Here is an 18,517-nt window from a genome sequence, read left to right as displayed (position 1 = left end):
CCTTAAATCAACAAATCCTATCTATTTTTTTTACTATTCATTTGTTAGTCCATTTGTAATGCATCTAACTCTAAATTCTAAATCACTGGCTTTCTCAAGTACCACTTTTCTTACTTTTGCCTATCTGTAAATTTCAGTTATCATCTATGGAAATATTTTTCAGCGGTTTAAGTGTGTATGGCGAAATAGCTGTTTACCGACATATACAAATCAAAATCTAATCCTTCCAAACCTAGTTATCAGGGATCAGATTGGGCTAGCTAAAGATGTCTCAATGAACCATTGCTTTCCCCTGGTTTCTGCATCTTGATTCCAGAATTTCAATTTGCATTGTGCATCTGCTGGTTGCTAATCCACTGTTAAGGTTAAGTTTTGTTTTTAACTTAAAGCAGGGATTTGACCTCTTCACTTTATAGGAAAACTATGGCACATTCTCCCCAAAATTCTAATACTTACTCCTTAAATACAAAGTGATTTTTCCAAGAATTTATGAATAAATTCAATAATTAGGTTATGAATTAAAATTAGCTAAGTAGGTCTTTAAAGAAATTTGCACCTGCTTTATTATTTTCCTGTCCCAAATAATCTTAGCAATGGGATACAGATTTTTTAAAATGTCCATATAGTTCATATTGGGCATAGGCTATATTTCAGGAAAGATGGTTGTATTTAAGAGGAATTACTGCTGTCCCTAATGGTTATGAGTATATTTGCTACGGAGACGCTCCTGTCAACAGCTCAGGTAACTCTTAAGTGGGGTTGGTGTGACATAGGAGGTAACTCAACAAATCATCACCCTTCCTCTGCAGCTAATTTGCATGCAACAATTCTATTGTAATGCCTCAGTGATATGAGGAAGACAGGGCACATGTGCTGAGCGTGGTCTGTATCAGATTTGGCCCAATCGGTAGTACGCTTTAAAGATTATGTAGCTGTATAGTAGGTGGCTGGCTGCACATTAGCTTGGGTATGAGTACTTGATGGGATTCCTATGGCACTTCTATTTTGGTTCCACTGTGCACAGAGGCAGCACTGTACTGGGAAAATGAGGCAGGAGCACAGAGATACTGGACTCAGCGATGGGCTCTCCCTGAACCCCTTCACAAGTGTTGGAATCAGTAACAGAGCCCTGCACACCAATAAGTCAATTGCAAATTAAGAGTCAGGTTTGTGCTGCTGCTCTGACAGTGCAAAGCAGCTGTAAATCCAGCTCTTCATGACCAGGTACTCCTTGGTGGGCCAGGGTCTCTCCTTACCACAGATGTGGTGGGGAGAAGGAAGATAGAAATAGAGCATCTCTTTAAAAAATAGATAGGTATTTATTTCACCAGCAGTTGTATTCAGTCCCATTTCTTTATAGGTTTTCAGTGTGTGTCAACTGTGCCCAAAGCAACCTTAATTCTACTCTGTACTGATTCTATGAGGAAGAGGGAAAGGTATGAAAGAAATCTAATTAGATTTAAAAACTCAGTTTCCTCTAGTCTGAGACCGTACATTCAGATTCATAGATTCTAAGGCCAGAAGGGACCAGGATCATCTAGTCTGACCTCCTGTATAGCACAGGCCACAGAACTTCCCTAATTTAATTCCTGTTTGAATGAAAGCACATCTTTTAGAAAAATATCCAATCTTGATTTAAAAATTGCCGATTGTGGAGAATCCACCTTGACCCTTGGTAAATTGTTCTAATGGTTAATTACTCTCACTGTTAAAAAAATGCACACTTTGTTTCTAGTCTGAATTTGTCTACTTCCAACCACTGAATCTTGTTATAATTTTTGTCTACTAGAAGTGTCCTTTATTATCAAATTTCCATACCGCACACAGATGTTTATAGACTGTGATCAAGTAATCCTTAACTGTCTCTTTGTTAAGATAAAAAGATTGAGGTAACTATGTAGGACATGTATCGCGGTAGGACATATTTTCCAATCTAATCATTCTCAGGGCTCATTTCTGAACCTTCTACAATTGATCATCAACATCCTTCCTGAATTATAGGCACCAGAACTGGATGCAGTATTCGAGTAGCAGTCTCTATTATCAAATACAGAGGTAAAATAACCCCTCTACTCCTTCTCAGTATTCCCCTGGAATTCCAAGAATTTCATTAGCCCTTTTGGCCACAGCATTGCACTGGTAGCTCAGCTGATTATCCACCAGAACCCCCAAGTCCTTTTCAGAGTCACTGCTTCCCAGAATAGAGGGACCCAGCCTGTACGTATGGCCTACATTCTTTGTTTGTTGATATTTAACTGTACACTTGACCATATTAAAACACATAGTTTACTTGCACCCAGTTTACCAAGTACCCAGATCAATCTGTATCAGTAACCTGTCCTCTTCATTATTTACCACTCCCACAATCCTTGTGTCAGCAGCAAATTTTATCATTGATGTTTTATGTTTTCTTCCAGGTCATTGATCAAAATGTTACATAGTACAGGGACAAGAACAGATCCCTATGGAACCCCACTAAAAACTCACCCACTGGATGATGATTCCCTACGTACAGTTAGCAGTTTTAATCCATTTAAAGCATGCCAATGTTGATTTTGTTTCGTTCTAGTTTCTTAATGCCATGTGGTACCAAGACAAATGCCTTACAGAGATGGAAGTATAGTACATCAACACTATTACCTTTATCAACCAAACCTCTAGTTTCATTAAAAAACTTATCCATTTAGTTTGACAAGATCTATTTTCCAAAAAAACCTGTGTTGATTGGCATTAATTATATTACCCTACCTTAATTCTTTATTAATCATGTCACATATCAGACATTCCACTACTTTGCCTAGGATTGATGTCAGGCTGACAGGCCTGTGATTACCCAGATCGTCCCATTTATTCTTTTTAAATAGTGGCAGTAATTAGCTTTCTTTAAATCCTCTAGAATTTCACCACTGTTCCAAGACTTATTGACAATCAACAGTAATGGTCTAGATCAGAGGGGCGCAAACTATGGCCCACGGGCCACATCCGGCCCACGCCCCCAAACTCCTGGCCCTGAAGGCTAGCCCCCGGCCCCTCCCCTGCTGTCTCCCCTCCCTCACAGCCTCAGCTCGCTCGCTCCACTGCCGGTGCAGTGCTCTGGGCTGTGGGGCTGTGAGCTCCTGGGGCAGTGCAGCTGCAGAACCCAGCCTGACCCAGTCTCTGTGCTGCGCGGTGGTGGCGGTGGCATGAGCCGGGTGGCACGGCTGTAGCACCGCCAGCCACTGGTGCTCCAGGCAGCGCAGTAACGGGGCAGGGAGCAGGAGGGGTTGGATAGAGAGCAGGGGAGTTCAGGGTGGTGGTCAGGGGGCGGGGTGGTTGGGGGGGCAGCTGGGGGTTGAATAGGGGCAGGGATCTGGGGAGGGCAGTCAGGAAGGATGGGGGGTTGGATGGGGCAGCAGAGGCAGTCAGGGGCAGGGGTTCCGGGGGCAGTCAGGGGACAGGGAGAAGGAGTGGTTGGATGGGGCAGGGGTCCTGAGGATCAGGAATGAGAGGAGAGGTTGGATGGGGTGGCAGAGGTCTGGGGGCAGTCAGTGGACAGGGAGCGGGGTGTGTGTGGATGAGGTAGGGGTCCCAGAGGGACCGAAAGGAAACAGGGGGGTTGGATGGGGCCGGAGTCCCGGGGGGGCAGATAGGAGGTGGGAGATGGGCCACAGCCCCTCCCCTAACCAGCCCTCCATACACTTTACGAAACCCAATGCGGCCCTTTGGCCAAAAAGTTTCCCCGCCCCGGTCTAGATTGCTCCTCTGCAACTCTTTTAAAACTCTTGAATGAAAGTATTTGGACCTACTGATTTTAAACTGTCTAACTTTAGTAGCTCATGTTTAACATCTCCAGTGATACTAGTGGAATGGAAAATATTTCATCATCAACACCACCACATCATATGACTACACCATCTAGCTTTTTCATTGAACACTTCTGCCGTTTCTGAATTGTAACTGACAATTCTACCACTGCCATCTAGTAAAGGACCGTATCATTGCTAGGATTCTTTTTGTCCCTAAAATACTTGAACATCTCCTTAATGCCTTTCACATAATCACATGGCTGTGTCATGTCATCTCTATAAGGCAGAGTTAAGGTGGGTTGGAAGGTGCAAACTGTGCATTATTGCCTTACGTTTGTATTTCTTTTAAGCATAACTTTAACCCTCAATTGCTTGGATTTAAAAGGCTTGGTTTGAAGACAATTACAACATCTTTACAATTTCTTTTATCTTTAAGTTATTCATACATACTCTCAATCTTAACACCATTTAAACTTTTTTTTTTGGTTTAAAATTTTTTTTCATCTCTAGCCCTTATGATTATGAAGAAAGCCTGGAAAACATGAACCATGTGTAAGCGATGCACCGATGCTGAGCCTAAAAAACAGCATGAAGTCATAGATCTGGGAAGTGTGTATTACCTCTATTCATCTCAGTGGCATGTTAGCTCTGAAGCCTAATGATGGTAATTTAAATATCAACATTGTTAACTATGTTACTGATGATCAAAGCATGTCCAGCAGCACGACTTCCCTCCCACCCAATTTAACCGAAGCCTGTCACAGGCAGTTCAAAGCAGAGCACATGGGGTGCCAATCAGCATGCTGTCCATTGTTGTAATTCTTACTCATCAAAAATTGGACTACAGTCATCCCGCTTTGCCTAAACCTGTTTGTGTCACTACAGTGAGCAGACATAGCCCAAAGACTTGCAGCCAGGGAGCAGATACACTGAGTAAGAAGGGGGCATTTTTACTGAGTTACTCATGTGACAATAACTTCGCTTATAAGAAAAACAGTTCAGCATTAGAAGTGCCTTGTTCTTTAATTAGTAACTCCTAAGATGTGCCAGGGAAGCTTTAATAACCACGCAGTCCAGAGGGTGTCACCTTTGCAGCATCTCTAGCAACACAGTGACATCCCCCACATCAGCACCACCATATTGGGGGCACTCGAACCCTGCCTTCTGAACTCCACTTCCCTGTGCAAGCCACCCATTGGGGTCCTTCAAGTCCCAACTCTGCCTAGTTTACAAGCTAAGAACGATCACAACTCACAGCCCACTAGCCAATAGGTTACATCCAAACAAGGAGTTGTGGGGGACAAACGCCTGATGGTTTCTGCTTTCTTGGCTGCTGGGATCCAAGTGAAGACATTCAGACTGGATGAATTATTTTGTAAAGGTCTATTTGCCTTAAATTTTATTGTGCCCCTCCCCCTCGGGTTATTCTGAGACAAATGGAATATGTGTGCTGGGCAGGGGGCAGATTTAATGCATATCAGCAAAGCTGGGGTATAGGATAGAAGGGGAGGGTTTTTTGTGGGGGGAGGCGACGGAAGAGGGAGTGAGAGACCCACTGAAACCCTCTTCCAGCACTAGGAGCAGACAAACCGGGTTAGGATAAGAAAGGACAGAGTTGAACATTCACTCAGAATTCAAATCCAGACCTGGAGAAATGGTGGCTCCTTTAAAACAAAACCAACCTTCCACCCACCTCCAGACATTTCCTCAGCATTCTTCCACTTGCTGGTTTGGGGCAGGACCAGAAGTAGGAGTTGTGCAAGACCATTCAAGGGGGATGTGTGGAGCACAGAGATTTGGATGAATTTGTTAAGCTTTTTCAAGATTCATCTATCCCTAGTTTGAACCCAGTCCCGAATAGCACTTTCTAGTAGAATACTTTGCCCTTCTGTAGCACCTTCCAACTGAGGAGGTTCTCAAAGCATGTCCGTCACAAAACCCCCGTCTGAGTATTATCCCCACTTTATAACTAGAGAAACTGAGGCACAAAGGTTAAGGCCCAAATTTTCAAGAGTGTCTACTAATTTTGGGTGCCTCAAGTTTTCAGATACCCATCCCACTTCTGATGTGAATAGATGCTGTAAGTGCCCAGCACCTGTGAAAATCAAGCACTACATGCCTCAGATTGCGTACCCCAAATTAGTGAACACTTTTGGTTTAAATGACTTCCCTAAAAATGCACAAATTAGTGATAGGGCAGGGAATAGAAACCCAGAGTCCTTACTCCAAGCCCTCGGCTCTAATGGGCACATATTCACTACAGCACTGAGGTGGGAATCTTGCCAAAATGTGAGGGATTGGTTGAGGAAATATTTTATTTATATATAGATAGATAGATTTAACCTAACAGGCTAAGTGATAAATAAAGAACACAATAGCATTCTATAAGTATCTGAAAGGTATAAAGACCAAGGATGGAGAGAACTTGTAGAGGGCAGTCCTGAGGGGAAAAAAGCTAAGAGTATGAGTCGCTGAGAGGAACAAGTATGTTGAATCGCAAGCACTTTCTAACAGCGAGATCTCTTTAGACTGAAATAATTTCCCAAAGGAAGTGATGAACACCTCTTAGAACAGTCAAAGGTAGACAGGAGATCACACGCACTTCATAGAACAAGCTTGCAAGTTGCAGTGACAGGGTTTGACTAGATTATCTTTCCCACCTTTAATTTCTATTATCCAATGTTATAATACTGCAGAATCAGAGGAAATGTACTGTGTTCTGCATGTAGGAAACATCATCATTAGTCACTGCCCAGCCAGCAGTCAGCACTTTCATTTTCAGTCAGGGAGTCCCCTGGGACCAATGAACTGAAGTGGTATTTGAAAAGGTAAGAGAGAAAAGCAGAAGCACAATCCGTGGTGGGTTCTGCATTTGGAACCATTTGCATATTCTCGAATGACCTTCTGAATCTCCCAGTGATGTTCCTCGGAGGGAATTGAGTTGTTACAACTAGATTTCTGCATCTTTGGGTTCTGAGGAGGCAGCAGCTCATCCAAAAAGGCAAAAGAGACAGGGGCGGCAGCAGCAAAAAGACAGAAACTGAATTTGCATGGCTTGGCCGCTTGGGCTGTGGCTGCTTCAGTGAAACATTTGCAATTTCCTCATTGCAGTCTGCCGCTGGTACAGCCCCTAGGCCTATTGGGAATGGCACAGAAACTGGCCACAAATGGACAGAGAGTCATTAGTAGCTGATGAAAACGTTGCCAATGCCCACGGAGCATGCTACCCTTTTTTATTTTTAATCTCTCCCGCCGCCCTCAACAGAAATCTAATAAAGGGCCATCTCCTCCCTGAGCTGGCTATTGTCACATGCGTTAGAGAGGGGATTCCCAGCTCTTTTGAGTTGTTGGTGAGCAAACATTTTCTTTCATTGTTGAAGGAAGTGTATTTCCCCACCCTCCAATAACTCAAAAACGTTGCAGGGATTTTCCTCAAAACTTTCCAAAGAAATTCACCTCTGGCCAGAGCCCAGGAACCAGATCCTGAGCCTTGGCACCACTCCGGGCAGGCAAAGACGCTGCATAACCATATTAAAGGGGTAGTAGGAGCTTCTCCCAGCAAGTGAGAATAGCCACCTGGCCTAAGGCTGGCTCCATTGGCTCTACATCACCTCCTCCTCGTCTTCACCAGCACCTGGGGTCGGCCAGGAGCACACTGAGATCTGGCAACCATTGGCTGGTATAAAAGCTGCTAAGGGTATGTCTACACTGAAGCACAGAGTGAGCCTCCCAGCCTGAACCAACAGACTCAGGCTGCCTTGGCTCGAGTTTGTGTGCTAAAACTAGCAGTGTGGATGTTGCTGCACCAGTGGAGGCTTGGGTGACTAATGCCCAGCTGCAGCGTGGACACACCCTAAGGGGCTGTTACCAGCCAGCGTAACTTAGAATAGCTCTAAGGCTACTCTAAGTTATGCTAGGATTTGAAGTGGTCCCAGGAAGCCCTGGGGAATTGAGGAAGCACAAAGATGGCTTGAAGCCACCTTTGCATCCCTTCCCTGCCCTATCCCAGGTCCTGTGCTGAGCGCAGCATGTTGGAACCTGAGAACTGGGACCCATGCATGAAAAATGTCAGCCACAAAGGAGAAATGTTCAGAAAGTTATGAGCATTTGGAAAGACAGAGCTAGAACGAAAGCCCTGAGGTTATGCTATCTATAGCAGTCACTAACGGTGACTATGTATGTCTATATACTGTATCCACAAAAATAGCTTCAGGAATTATTTCCCACTGGAGGTCATTTTATTCACCTCCCGGGGCAATAAACATACTTATTCAGATGGGTGATGCCAGTTTAAGTTTTATTATACAATGTTCTGTTTCCATGGTGCAGCTTTAGTTAACCTCTGCAAAGGGTCCTTAATTTTACATCACAAGCTCAGAACAATTTTGTTCCATGTCATAGTAAAATAATGACTGCCATAGGTTCTTCTAGACTGCCCATCATCATGGTATCTACCTGCTGTCAGTTAGCCCTTAATCCATACATCACAAAGTAGGAAAAGGAGTTTAAAGCTCAAAAATAGTCACTGATTTTGGGTGCCCAACTTGAGACACTTCAAGGTGCCTTGATTTGGGCATCCAAATTGAAGCATCTAAAAATCAGGCCACCTTTGAAAGTGTTGGCTTCAATGATTTGCTTAAAATCACCCAGCAGGTCAGTGGCAGTGCTGTTAAGAGAACCCTGGTCTCCCAGCCCTGTGCTGTAGCCGCACTGCCTACCGTACAGAAGAAGGTCATGAATTTGGGATGCCCACCTTCCTAATGCGCGAGTTATCAGGTCGTCTGCTACGAGCCCCAAGGAAACCTTTCAAACCATGCCATGGTGTACTCTGTATAGGCTATTTGTGGTACTGTAGCACCGAGGAACTCCAGTGACAAACCAAGACCCCACTGTGCTAGGCACTGCACCCACACACAGAACAAAAAGTATATATTGTACAGAAGAGTTAACAGAGGAATGTTCTAGAGAGATTTAAAAATGCAGATCAGTATTGTTTTCCATATTACTCTGCCTATAAATAATGTAGGCTCCCTGATGCTATCTGAGTCCCACGGCTCAGAGAGGAGAAAAAATTATAACCAGTACATTTTAGAAATCTCCAAAGCTTTTCTCTGCTTGTTAATGTCATAGTGTTCAAATGAGCATCTTGCAGTCTACCAGGATTAGAAACAAAAGCACTGTTCCTTTTGAAAGGACAGTTCCTGGCTTTCTAATGGGATAAAGCTCCTGTTTCTATTGCTCAGACCTTAAACCTGTCACTGGTGAAGGCCTGCATATTGTCTATCTTGGGCCTAATATAATTTTGGGGAGTAATATGGCCTTCTCGTACACACCCACATTTATACACATACACGTGATGGTTTAGTGTGGCATAGCATTACAGCATGAGTGTGGATGGATGCATTACTCACAAATACATGTATTATGTTTATGACACATATTTAAATGTGTGGGTAGGAGGTTGGGAGAGGGAAAAGAGCCTTGAAAACATGGTGGTTTGCTTTACAGGGGTCTGTGTGTTTAATTCCGTGTGAAATTCCCCAAGTTTTGCTTTGAGTTTCTGGTTTGAACAAACTCAGACTCTTAAAGTGAAACTCAGTGGAAATGACAACGTTTTCCCCCATTTCATAATATTACCATGAAAAACTCAGAATTTTGAACAACTTATATGCAAAGCCACAATTCAGCATAGTTTGCTCTAAAGTGTCATTCACTACACGGAAACTGTCAACAAGCCTGATGCTTCGAATCCGTAAGGGATCCAAGCTCAGAAGAACTGTATGTGCTTTGAAGTTTTGGTGTTAACATTTCACACAGCTGTGACAACTGATCTCAAAAGCCTATTGAATTCAATGGGCTTTACAGCAGACTCTTGGGAGAGAGCGAGGGGACGGGATATATGACTCACTCCCAAACCAGTAATTTAAGCCTGCATTAGGGGAATTGTTGATTGTGTGATTTTGCAATGACCAGTTTAATGTACATTTCCCAGAGGAGAAATTACCTCTTTCCGTTCCTGCATCTCCTGAGAGCTTAGAAGCATTTCTGTCACAGAAGCTCTGAATCAGCCTCTATCCTTGCAGTCAAGGGAAGACAGGACAGGGCAGGGCAGGGCTCCCTTTAGGGCCTGTCAATGCTGGTGCTTCAATGACTGGAAAGAGCACTGCTGAGCAATGGGAGAACACCCACCCCTGCCTATCCTTGGGAGCACAGCTGGTTCTCAGCTTTGTGTGGCCCTATGAAAAGTAGCACTTGCATGGACACCTCCCACCCCCACAGCCTTGGACCAGGCACTTTCCCACAAGTGTGTGTGTACTCACATCCCTTCCTGCCTGCCTCTGGTGCTCACTCCGGCTGTGGGGAGCCCTCACCCCTCACACTTTTCAGACTCAGCAGTCTTTAGTGACCCACTTGGCCTAGGAAGCCAAGAATGGAGCAGAAGTGCCCCTTTTCAAACAGAGAGCAGACAAGGGTATCTTGGGAATTCTCTCTCTCTGTGGTGGCCTGCACACACCGCTCTGTTGGGGCCACAGCTATGGAATCGAATATGCCCTTCTAGACAGCACCTCATGGGTGTGGGGAGTGGAGGGCCCAACACAAGCATACAGGTCACACAAGCTTATGGTTGGCTCTGTCCAGAGGAGTGGGACCAGGATCAGAAATCCAGTTCTTGCGTGGAGTATTAATCACCCCCCCCTCACACACACACACACCCGGCCACCAGGGCTCTTCCCAGCACTCTGATATTTCTACTAAATTTTAGCGACAGTGAAAAGCACCACCCTGGAGGCTGCAGTCCTCTCTCTGTCCCCATAACATGCAGCAGCAGTAGCTCCAGCACCCCAAGCTTCTGCCCCAGTGCTCCTCACCAGTCTAGTGTGGGGAAAGAGAGAGTCAAAGCTCCTGAGATACAAAATGGAATGGAACTCGTCCACTTACCTAGACTAGTGAAGTGAAGCACAAAGAGCCCCCGCCAGAACCAATTCTTTAATGCCAGGCCAGACCACATCAGTTCAGCCCTGGCCGCACACACCATTTTCTTAGAACTTCTCGGATAAAAAAAGACAGAGAAAAGAAAAGGAGTGAAACAAGATGAGTTAATAAATGAAGCCTTGAATTGACCAGAAATCTTAACTCTTTGGACAAGTGATACACGATGTAGCACTTCTATAGTGTTGAGCATCCAGCAGGATCCCATAGCACAGTGATTCTCAAACTGGGGGTTGGGATCCCTCAGGGGGTCTCGAGGTTATTACATGGGGGGTCACGAGCTGTCAGCCTCCACCTCAAGCCCCGCTTTCCATCCAGCATTTATAATGGTGCTAAATATATAAAATAGTGTTTTTAATTTATAAGGGAGTTGCAGTCAGAAGCTTGCTATGTGAAAGGGGTCACAAGTACAAAAGTTTGAGAACCACTGCCATAGCACTTTACAAATGCTGGTTAATTAAGCCTCAGTGTCAGCGCACTGTCCAGTCTCCAGGAATTTCATTCTGGACTGAGTGATCTGCTGTGCTTGGGAAATTCTAATGGCCTTTTCAAGGGTTAATTCTGGGTGCTATGGACGTTATTCTGAGGGAGTGGTTAAGTGACTTTCCCAAGGTCCTGGCCACTCATCAGTGGCAGAGTTGGCAATACAGCCCAGGAGTCCCAATTGCTAAAGCCTCTGCTCTATACACAAAACACATTGATCCCCATTCTCAGTGCACCAAGGCTCTGGCTGGTATAAAATCAGGAGGCTGGCTTTACACTACCTTATTGCCTCCCCCTATTCTTCTGGAGTTGGCCAGGAGCCTAGAATAGCCTCCGGATTTCCCCAAACTGCACCCAGTGGCCTTGGCCATTCAGCATTTGGGAAGTGAATTCAGTGCTGAAGAGCTGCTGGATTTACAGCTCAAGAAAAAGCTGTTTATTACAGAGGCACAGCACCAGCAACAGGGGGTCAGTGCCCTCCAAACCCGCCTCCTCCCATCCTGCCTCAACTCATAACAGACGCCTCTTTGAAAGCATCAGCTCAGGCTGTTCAGAGGTTTGCTCTCCAGCCCGGCAGGTTTCTGACCAATTTTAAGATGATACATTCTTGATCTCCAGCACACCACACAGCCCAACATTACCAGGCACATGCCATGCAGCCAGACAGTAGTGAACTGCTAGCAGAGGAAAGCAAAGGGCCAAACCACTCCAACAGAGGCCCCCAGAGTCACCTGCTGCAAGGCAAAAACTGAGAGCACTCACTTGTGTTCCAGTGGCTCCTTCTCCCTCTTGCCGTAGGGTCTGGGTAGTCCTTAGCTGGCCACGTCCCCTGTGTTACGGAGCTCGAAGCAGCTCATTCTCAGTCAGCCGTGCACAACAAAAGAACAGAGCGTGAGCGTGTGGAGCTTAACTTTATAAGGCAAAAAGGATTGCCACCCCCACAACTTCCCCTTTTGCACTGATTAAGAATCAAAACCTTTTTGACCTTGCTGTCCCCACGCTGCTTGGAAACAGTTGTTATGAAGGCTCTGGGACCAACTCGACAGGCTGTGTTGAGGGTTCCAACAGAGCGGCAGTCCCATACAGTTACATGGGGCAGTTTCTCTGCGGCCACAAAGGAGAGGAAACATTGTTTCATAATGGTCTAAAATTGGACCAAAAGATTGTTAATGCTCACGCTCCCCTGTAATCACTGGCCTTGCTTAATCTCATCCCACCACTTCCAGGACTGTAACAGCATTTTTTAGGACTATCACAGCGTTTAAAAGGGAACTGGATAAATTCATGGTGGTTAAGTCCATAAATGGTTATTAGCCAGGATGGGTAAGGAATGGTGTCCCTAGCCTCTGTTTGTCAGAGGGTGGGGATGGATGGCAGGAGAGTGATCACTTGATCATTGCCTGTTAGGTCCACTCCCTCTGGGGCACTTGGCATTGGCCACTGTTGGTAGACAGATACTGGGCTAGATGGACCTTTGGTCTGACCCGGTACGGCCATTCTTATGTTCTTATGTTCCAATCCCAACCCCTCTTCCCGCTCCCACACACTGGCACCACCCAGACCTCTCACCCTATTGGTCCCTTCCTTTTTATCTGCCCCTCAGCTTTGCACCAGCCATTTTGCTTCCCCCTACATTTGGAACATTCTCTCACGGCCTCTCCCAACACCCTTCCATGAATGCTTGGTACACTGGTCTAACATCATTGAGGCGTCTGTGCCCTCCTGTGCCTGAAACATTGCCCTGCATTTTGCCTGTTTTAGAGACCCATCCTGCGAAGTGCTGAGCACTTTCTGGGAGGGTCTGAGCACACAACTCAAGGGCTGGACAGTTTTTTGTATGAACCTTTTTTCAGCAAAGAAAGCCCAAATTCAGTCACATCGAACTGTTTAGCAAATGCCTGTTGATTTTGCCAAATTGTTTCAACCGGGCCGGGGAGGGGAAAAGTCAGAAAAAAGTTTTGTTTTGACTTTTTTTTCAAATTAACTGTTTTAATTTTTTTGTCTGAAAATGAGTTTTCATTTCAAAATTTCCTTTCCATTTATTTAAAAAAATGTAATGGTCAAAATTGAAACAAAACATTCTGATTTGGTCAAAATGAAACATTCAACCCCAAATTATTATTTTTTTAACTTATCAACGTGCCGAAATATTTGAAAACTATTGTTTTTGTTTTGACTTGAAATTGTTGTTTTTTTTTCATTTTGCAGAATTCCCAGCAAACCACATTATTTTTTTACCCAGCTCTAGACAACTGCCATTAGCTCCAGTGACAGCTCAGGGCACCAGGCAGAGATGCTCAGTGCCTCACAGGATCAGATCTTCTTCAAGGCACAGATCTTCCCTCCTTATTTGTTTTGTTAAGTGGCCTGTGTCTTTATATCCCAGTGGAAATAATGCCCTATCCATTAACCCACAATAACAACCGTTATAACACAAATGAATTAAGTATGAACATCACGCCTGATTCATGACTGTGTTGCTCCAGTTTTAACTCTGTGTAACCCTTTGATTTCAGTGGGCTTACAGCAGCATAGAACTGGAGTAAAATGAGGTGAATTGGATCCACTGTACTGCAAACAAGTTCTATTTTGCTAGCTCATAGCTGGCCATATGCTAGCTCAGAAGGAAGTCAAATGTTCGACTGGGCACAATATACAACTATTCAGTTAAGGATTCAAGTAGCTGAAATGGTATGGAGGAGCTTGGGGTCAAAGCAAACAACCACAAACTAAGAATGAATTAGGACTATTTATTTGGCTGTTGGTGGATTTCTAGCACATGTATTTCATCGATTAGTTTCCTTTTCTTTTTTCCCCCTGTAAATTTGCATTCTACCTATGGATCATCAGCATGGTACATAAATACAGAGACTATTAGTAACAATAGATTTAAAGAGCAGAAATTCGTTCATGGCACTTCAGAGGAAAAAAATTAAAATAAAATAGAATCACCAAAAACTTGGCTATCGTGAGTCCCAGTCTACTGCCCTAACCACAAAACTACTCTATTTCCCTTTGTGTACCTAGTGTAATCATACATGTCTATTAACATTGTCTATTGTATAATATTGTCTATTATAGCCCTCCAGTATAATCACACACCATTTCATGTTTTATTGCCCTCAAGGCTTGAAGGCATCTTGGGTACAGTTTTCAGAAGTGCCTAAGCAGCTTAGGAGACAGTATCATTTTGAAAAGTGACTTAGTATTATGGTCACAGCATACACAGAGAAGAGTCAGTTGTAGGGTTACCAACCCTCCAGTATTGTCCTGGTGTCTCCAGGAATTAAAGATTAATCTTTAATTAAAGATTATGTCGTGATAAAACCTCCAGGAATACGTCCAACCAAAAGTAGCAGCCCTAGTCAGGTAGGAACATAAAATACTCTTGCTGGAAGGTTGCAACATAACTCTACTTTACTACTTAGAATTCAGAATGATAACACACAAGAACCCCAAACCAGAGAGCAATAAAGCAGGCTGCTCCCTGAAACAGAGTCACACATATTATCTCACTTTACTCTAGGTGTCTGTCTGCAGACTGACTGCTGATAGAGTGCTAAGCCAGATCACTTCCTTTCCTAGGGAGCTCCCTAGCCTGCAAACAGGGCCAGGAAAAAAAACGCTGACCATTTAAAGCGATAGTTTACAATTTTAATACAGTTTGCAATACACCACAGATAAGAGCCTAAATCTCATTGATTTTCAGGGAGACCTAAGTTCCTAAGTCACTTAGGCACTTGAAACTTTGATTCTGAGACTAAGCACACACCCTGTATGGTAATATGGTACTGGCAAACCTTTTTGAGTTGTAAAGAATATTTTCTCACTTTCATTTTAAATTTAAATGATTAAAAAACAGTTCTGCTTTTACTATATTAAAGCGAAGAAGAAATTCCAGTCAATGAATGCAGATGCTGCGGTAGTTATTTAGGGCTCAAGGGTGCCCTGAGAAATGCAGGGTCGGTCTCCACCAGTCCCCAGAGAGGCTTACTTGTACTTGTGAAGCCATGGTCCTCTTGTCACAGTCTGCAGGTATGCTGGAGGTCAGGATTGTTAGGTGCATAGGAGATGTAGTCACATTAAAATTGCAGCCCTGACAGTTTCATCTGGTGAACAGGTGTGGTATTAGAGGCTATACCTTTAAGGGCTGAGCTTCCCAAACAGAAAGTCTGGGTGGGGCACTGAAAAGCCAGCTGGAACCAGACACTTGCATCTTCCTTGAGCACTGAGTGATCACTGAACACTGCATGATCCCAGGAGTAGAGAGAACTAAGAAAAGATCCTGAGTGGAAGAATGAAGCAGTTAAAAGCCCCATCCATCAGAGATGAAACTCTAGAAATGTGGAAGACAACTGGAAAAGGTTTAAACAGTGCTTCTCCCTCTATCTACAAGCAATGAGTGCTAGAAAATATAGACACAGGTGGAGGGTAGCCTTATTTCTGACAATAGCAGGTTCTGAAGCACTTGATGTGTTTAGAAGTTTTTAGTTAACTCAGGCAGAGGAGGCTAACTATGAAACTATTCCAGATACTTGAGGATTAACTGCACTCCACCTAAAAATGTTTAAAAACATCTCTCAGCTGTTTCAGAGAACAACAAGAAGGTGAAACCATAGCAGAGATTTTAGAGCTGAGTCCGTCATAAGAGACCAACTTGCAATTGGAATCTGGAACAAAAATGTCAGAGAGACACTATTGGGAGAGCCAGAATTAACCCTCACTAAGGCCTGGTCTACACTAGGTGGTGGGGTCGATGTAAGATATGCAACTTCAGCTACGTGAATAACGTAGCTGAAGTCGACGTATCTTATTTCGACTTACCTCACGGCGCGGGATCGACAGCCGCGGCTCCCCCGTCACCTCCGCTACCGCCGCTCGCTCTGATGGAGTTCTGCAGTCGATGGGAGCGCATTCGGGGATTGATATATCGCGTCTAGATGAGACATGATATATCAATCCCCGATAAATCGATCGCTACCCACCGATCCGGCGGGTAGTGTAGACATATCCTAAGGCAATTAGAATCTAGCAAGCACAGGAGGTGACCCACTCCAGACTGAAGCTCATGGAGGGTGGGCAGTGCTCTGACGCTGTAAACCAGATTGAGAATCCAAACTATCATAAGAAACTGAGATGAGAGGCAGAGAGGCATATGGAACTCAAACTCGGAGTCCACCAAAAGCAGCACATAGAGTTGCACATACTGTGGCAACCAACACAAGCCAGGACAAGGCCCAACCATCATAGGGGAAAAGATGTAAGAGCTTAATGGATAACATCCCTTTGGAAGAGTATGCAAACAGCAGTGGAGGGGGACAGTTTGGACAAAGAGCATGACAACTGCACTGCTGGCTCAGATGAATTCTTCCTGGGAACAGTTGACAACATTGCAGTAGACGATGATTGAACTATCAGCCTGAAAGCATTAATTTTCATTAATTTTAAGGTGCACAAGCAAACAATGTTATTAATACTAAAAGAAAAGCCACAGGCACTGGCTATAAATGGGTAAAACTCAGGCTTACAGTTGTGCGCTTATCCCTACTAAAGGTGTATGTGAACTAAACGTATGGGTAAATAAACTGGAAAAGATACAATTTGTACTAGTGCCAGGGAGAAGTGCACCCATTATTGGGTTAAAAACGTATCATGCCCTGGTCTCATCAAGGGAGTGCATTCTTTGGAGGGGTAAGGGACCCAAACAATAAAGGAACAATCTGAGGCCATCTTCCACAGGATAGGGAAGCTCACAACAGCACACAGAATAGAGCTGAAAGAGCCCAACTGTCCCACAATTTATGCCCCAAGGAAAGTTTCCCTAGTCCTAAGCCAGAAGCTAAAAGAGGAGCTGGATGGGCTCATTGCTTTGGGAATCACCCAGCTAGTAGAAGAACCAACCAAGTGAGTAACACTTGTTGGTCATTATGGAAAAGCAGACAGAACCCTTCACTTGTGCATAGACCCAAAGAATTCAGTATGTCAAAAGGGAACATTTTCCATTATCTACACATGGAGTAATTACTCAGGAGGAGGCCTGATGCATCAGCAGGGTTCTGGCAGGTGCCCTTAGAAAAACAGAGCACCTGTTTGTGCCTATTCAACACCCCCTTTGGGAGCCCTTGTTTTTGCAGACAGCCATTTGGGTTTTGGTTTGGTCCCCCAGGTGTTTCACCAGAAAATACCACAAAATGTGGTTGATATAGAGGGTACTAACTTACGGTTTGCATAAATTACAGTATGATGTGGGGAAAAACAGTAGAGAAGCAACACCAGAGGCTCTGAGCTGCTTTGGAAAGAACCCCAGCTGCTGGGCTACAGCTAAACATACCAATGTAAATTCCATGTAACAGAAATAACATAGCTGGGGAGCAGTTAACACAGCAAGATGTACAGGTAGATTACAGTAAGGCTGAGACCATCACCAACATGCCTGCCCCACCAGACAAGGAAGGGTTACAAAGTTTCCTTAAAATGGTGAGCTATATAGGGAAATTTGTGACTCAGCTAGCTGCCTGAACCAGCCACCTGCAAGTGCTACTGTGCAAAGACATCCAGTGACATGCGATGCACATCTTAATGGAGAGTTTGGGGAACAGGAGGAGATAGTTAAAGAGGCCCCAGTCCAGAGGTACTGTGACAGTAAGTGCAAAACTAGGTTGTCCATAGACTCCTCTGATGAGGGGATTGGCTCAGTCCTCTTACAAAACTGGAGACCAGTGGCGTATTCATCATGAATACTGAGTGCCAATATGCTCAAATAGAGAAGGAGGCTTTGGCCTTAGTCCATAGTGTAAAAAGTTTCAGGTCTTTATTGGGGGGGGCAGGGAAAAGGGGGGGCTGTGTCAACTGAAACTGACCAGAAGCTATTTATTGCCATCGCTGAAAGGGACCTGGCAGCCCCGCCCTGCAAGAATACAGAGATTATTTTTTCAGCTACTATATATGATTTGCAAATTGAATACAAACTTGGGAGACACTTGGTGGTCTCAGACATGCTCTCTAGAGCACTGGACAAAAGTGGACTGAAGCAAAGTCCAGAACTGGATTTTGTACCTGTCCATCTGATAAAAAAAATACCTGGCCAATCTCAGATGAAATATGGATGGTGATGGCCAGAATTACTGCTGTGGATGAGACCTTGCAGAAAGTGATTAAGTTGACAGCATATTCCCAGCTCCAAGTATCAGTTTAAGGGGGAGCTCTAAGTACTAGATCAGATTTTGTTTAAAGGCACCAGGGTGGTGAGTCTTAAGGTG

General features: G+C 44.4%; 1 protein-coding gene across 1 annotated transcript in view; it reads right to left on the bottom strand.

Annotated features, from left to right (window-relative positions):
- The window catches only part of CD80 (CD80 molecule), a 30,819-nt gene extending 18,590 nt beyond the window's left edge, over positions 1 to 12,229 (bottom strand). Inside the window, exons 1-2 of the mRNA XM_045008227.1 lie at positions 12,021 to 12,229; positions 10,725 to 10,831 (exon numbers count right to left, since the gene is read on the bottom strand). Coding sequence (XP_044864162.1) covers positions 10,725 to 10,821 — 97 coding nt within the window. The 5' untranslated portion in view covers positions 10,822 to 10,831; positions 12,021 to 12,229. The remainder of the gene's footprint in view (positions 1 to 10,724; positions 10,832 to 12,020) is intronic.
- Between the last annotated feature and the right edge of the window lie 6,288 nt (positions 12,230 to 18,517).

Source organism: Mauremys mutica, chromosome 1 (genome assembly GCF_020497125.1).
Source record: "Mauremys mutica isolate MM-2020 ecotype Southern chromosome 1, ASM2049712v1, whole genome shotgun sequence".
Taxonomy (NCBI): Eukaryota; Metazoa; Chordata; order Testudines; family Geoemydidae; genus Mauremys; species Mauremys mutica.
This window is presented reverse-complemented; position numbering and strand designations above follow the sequence as displayed.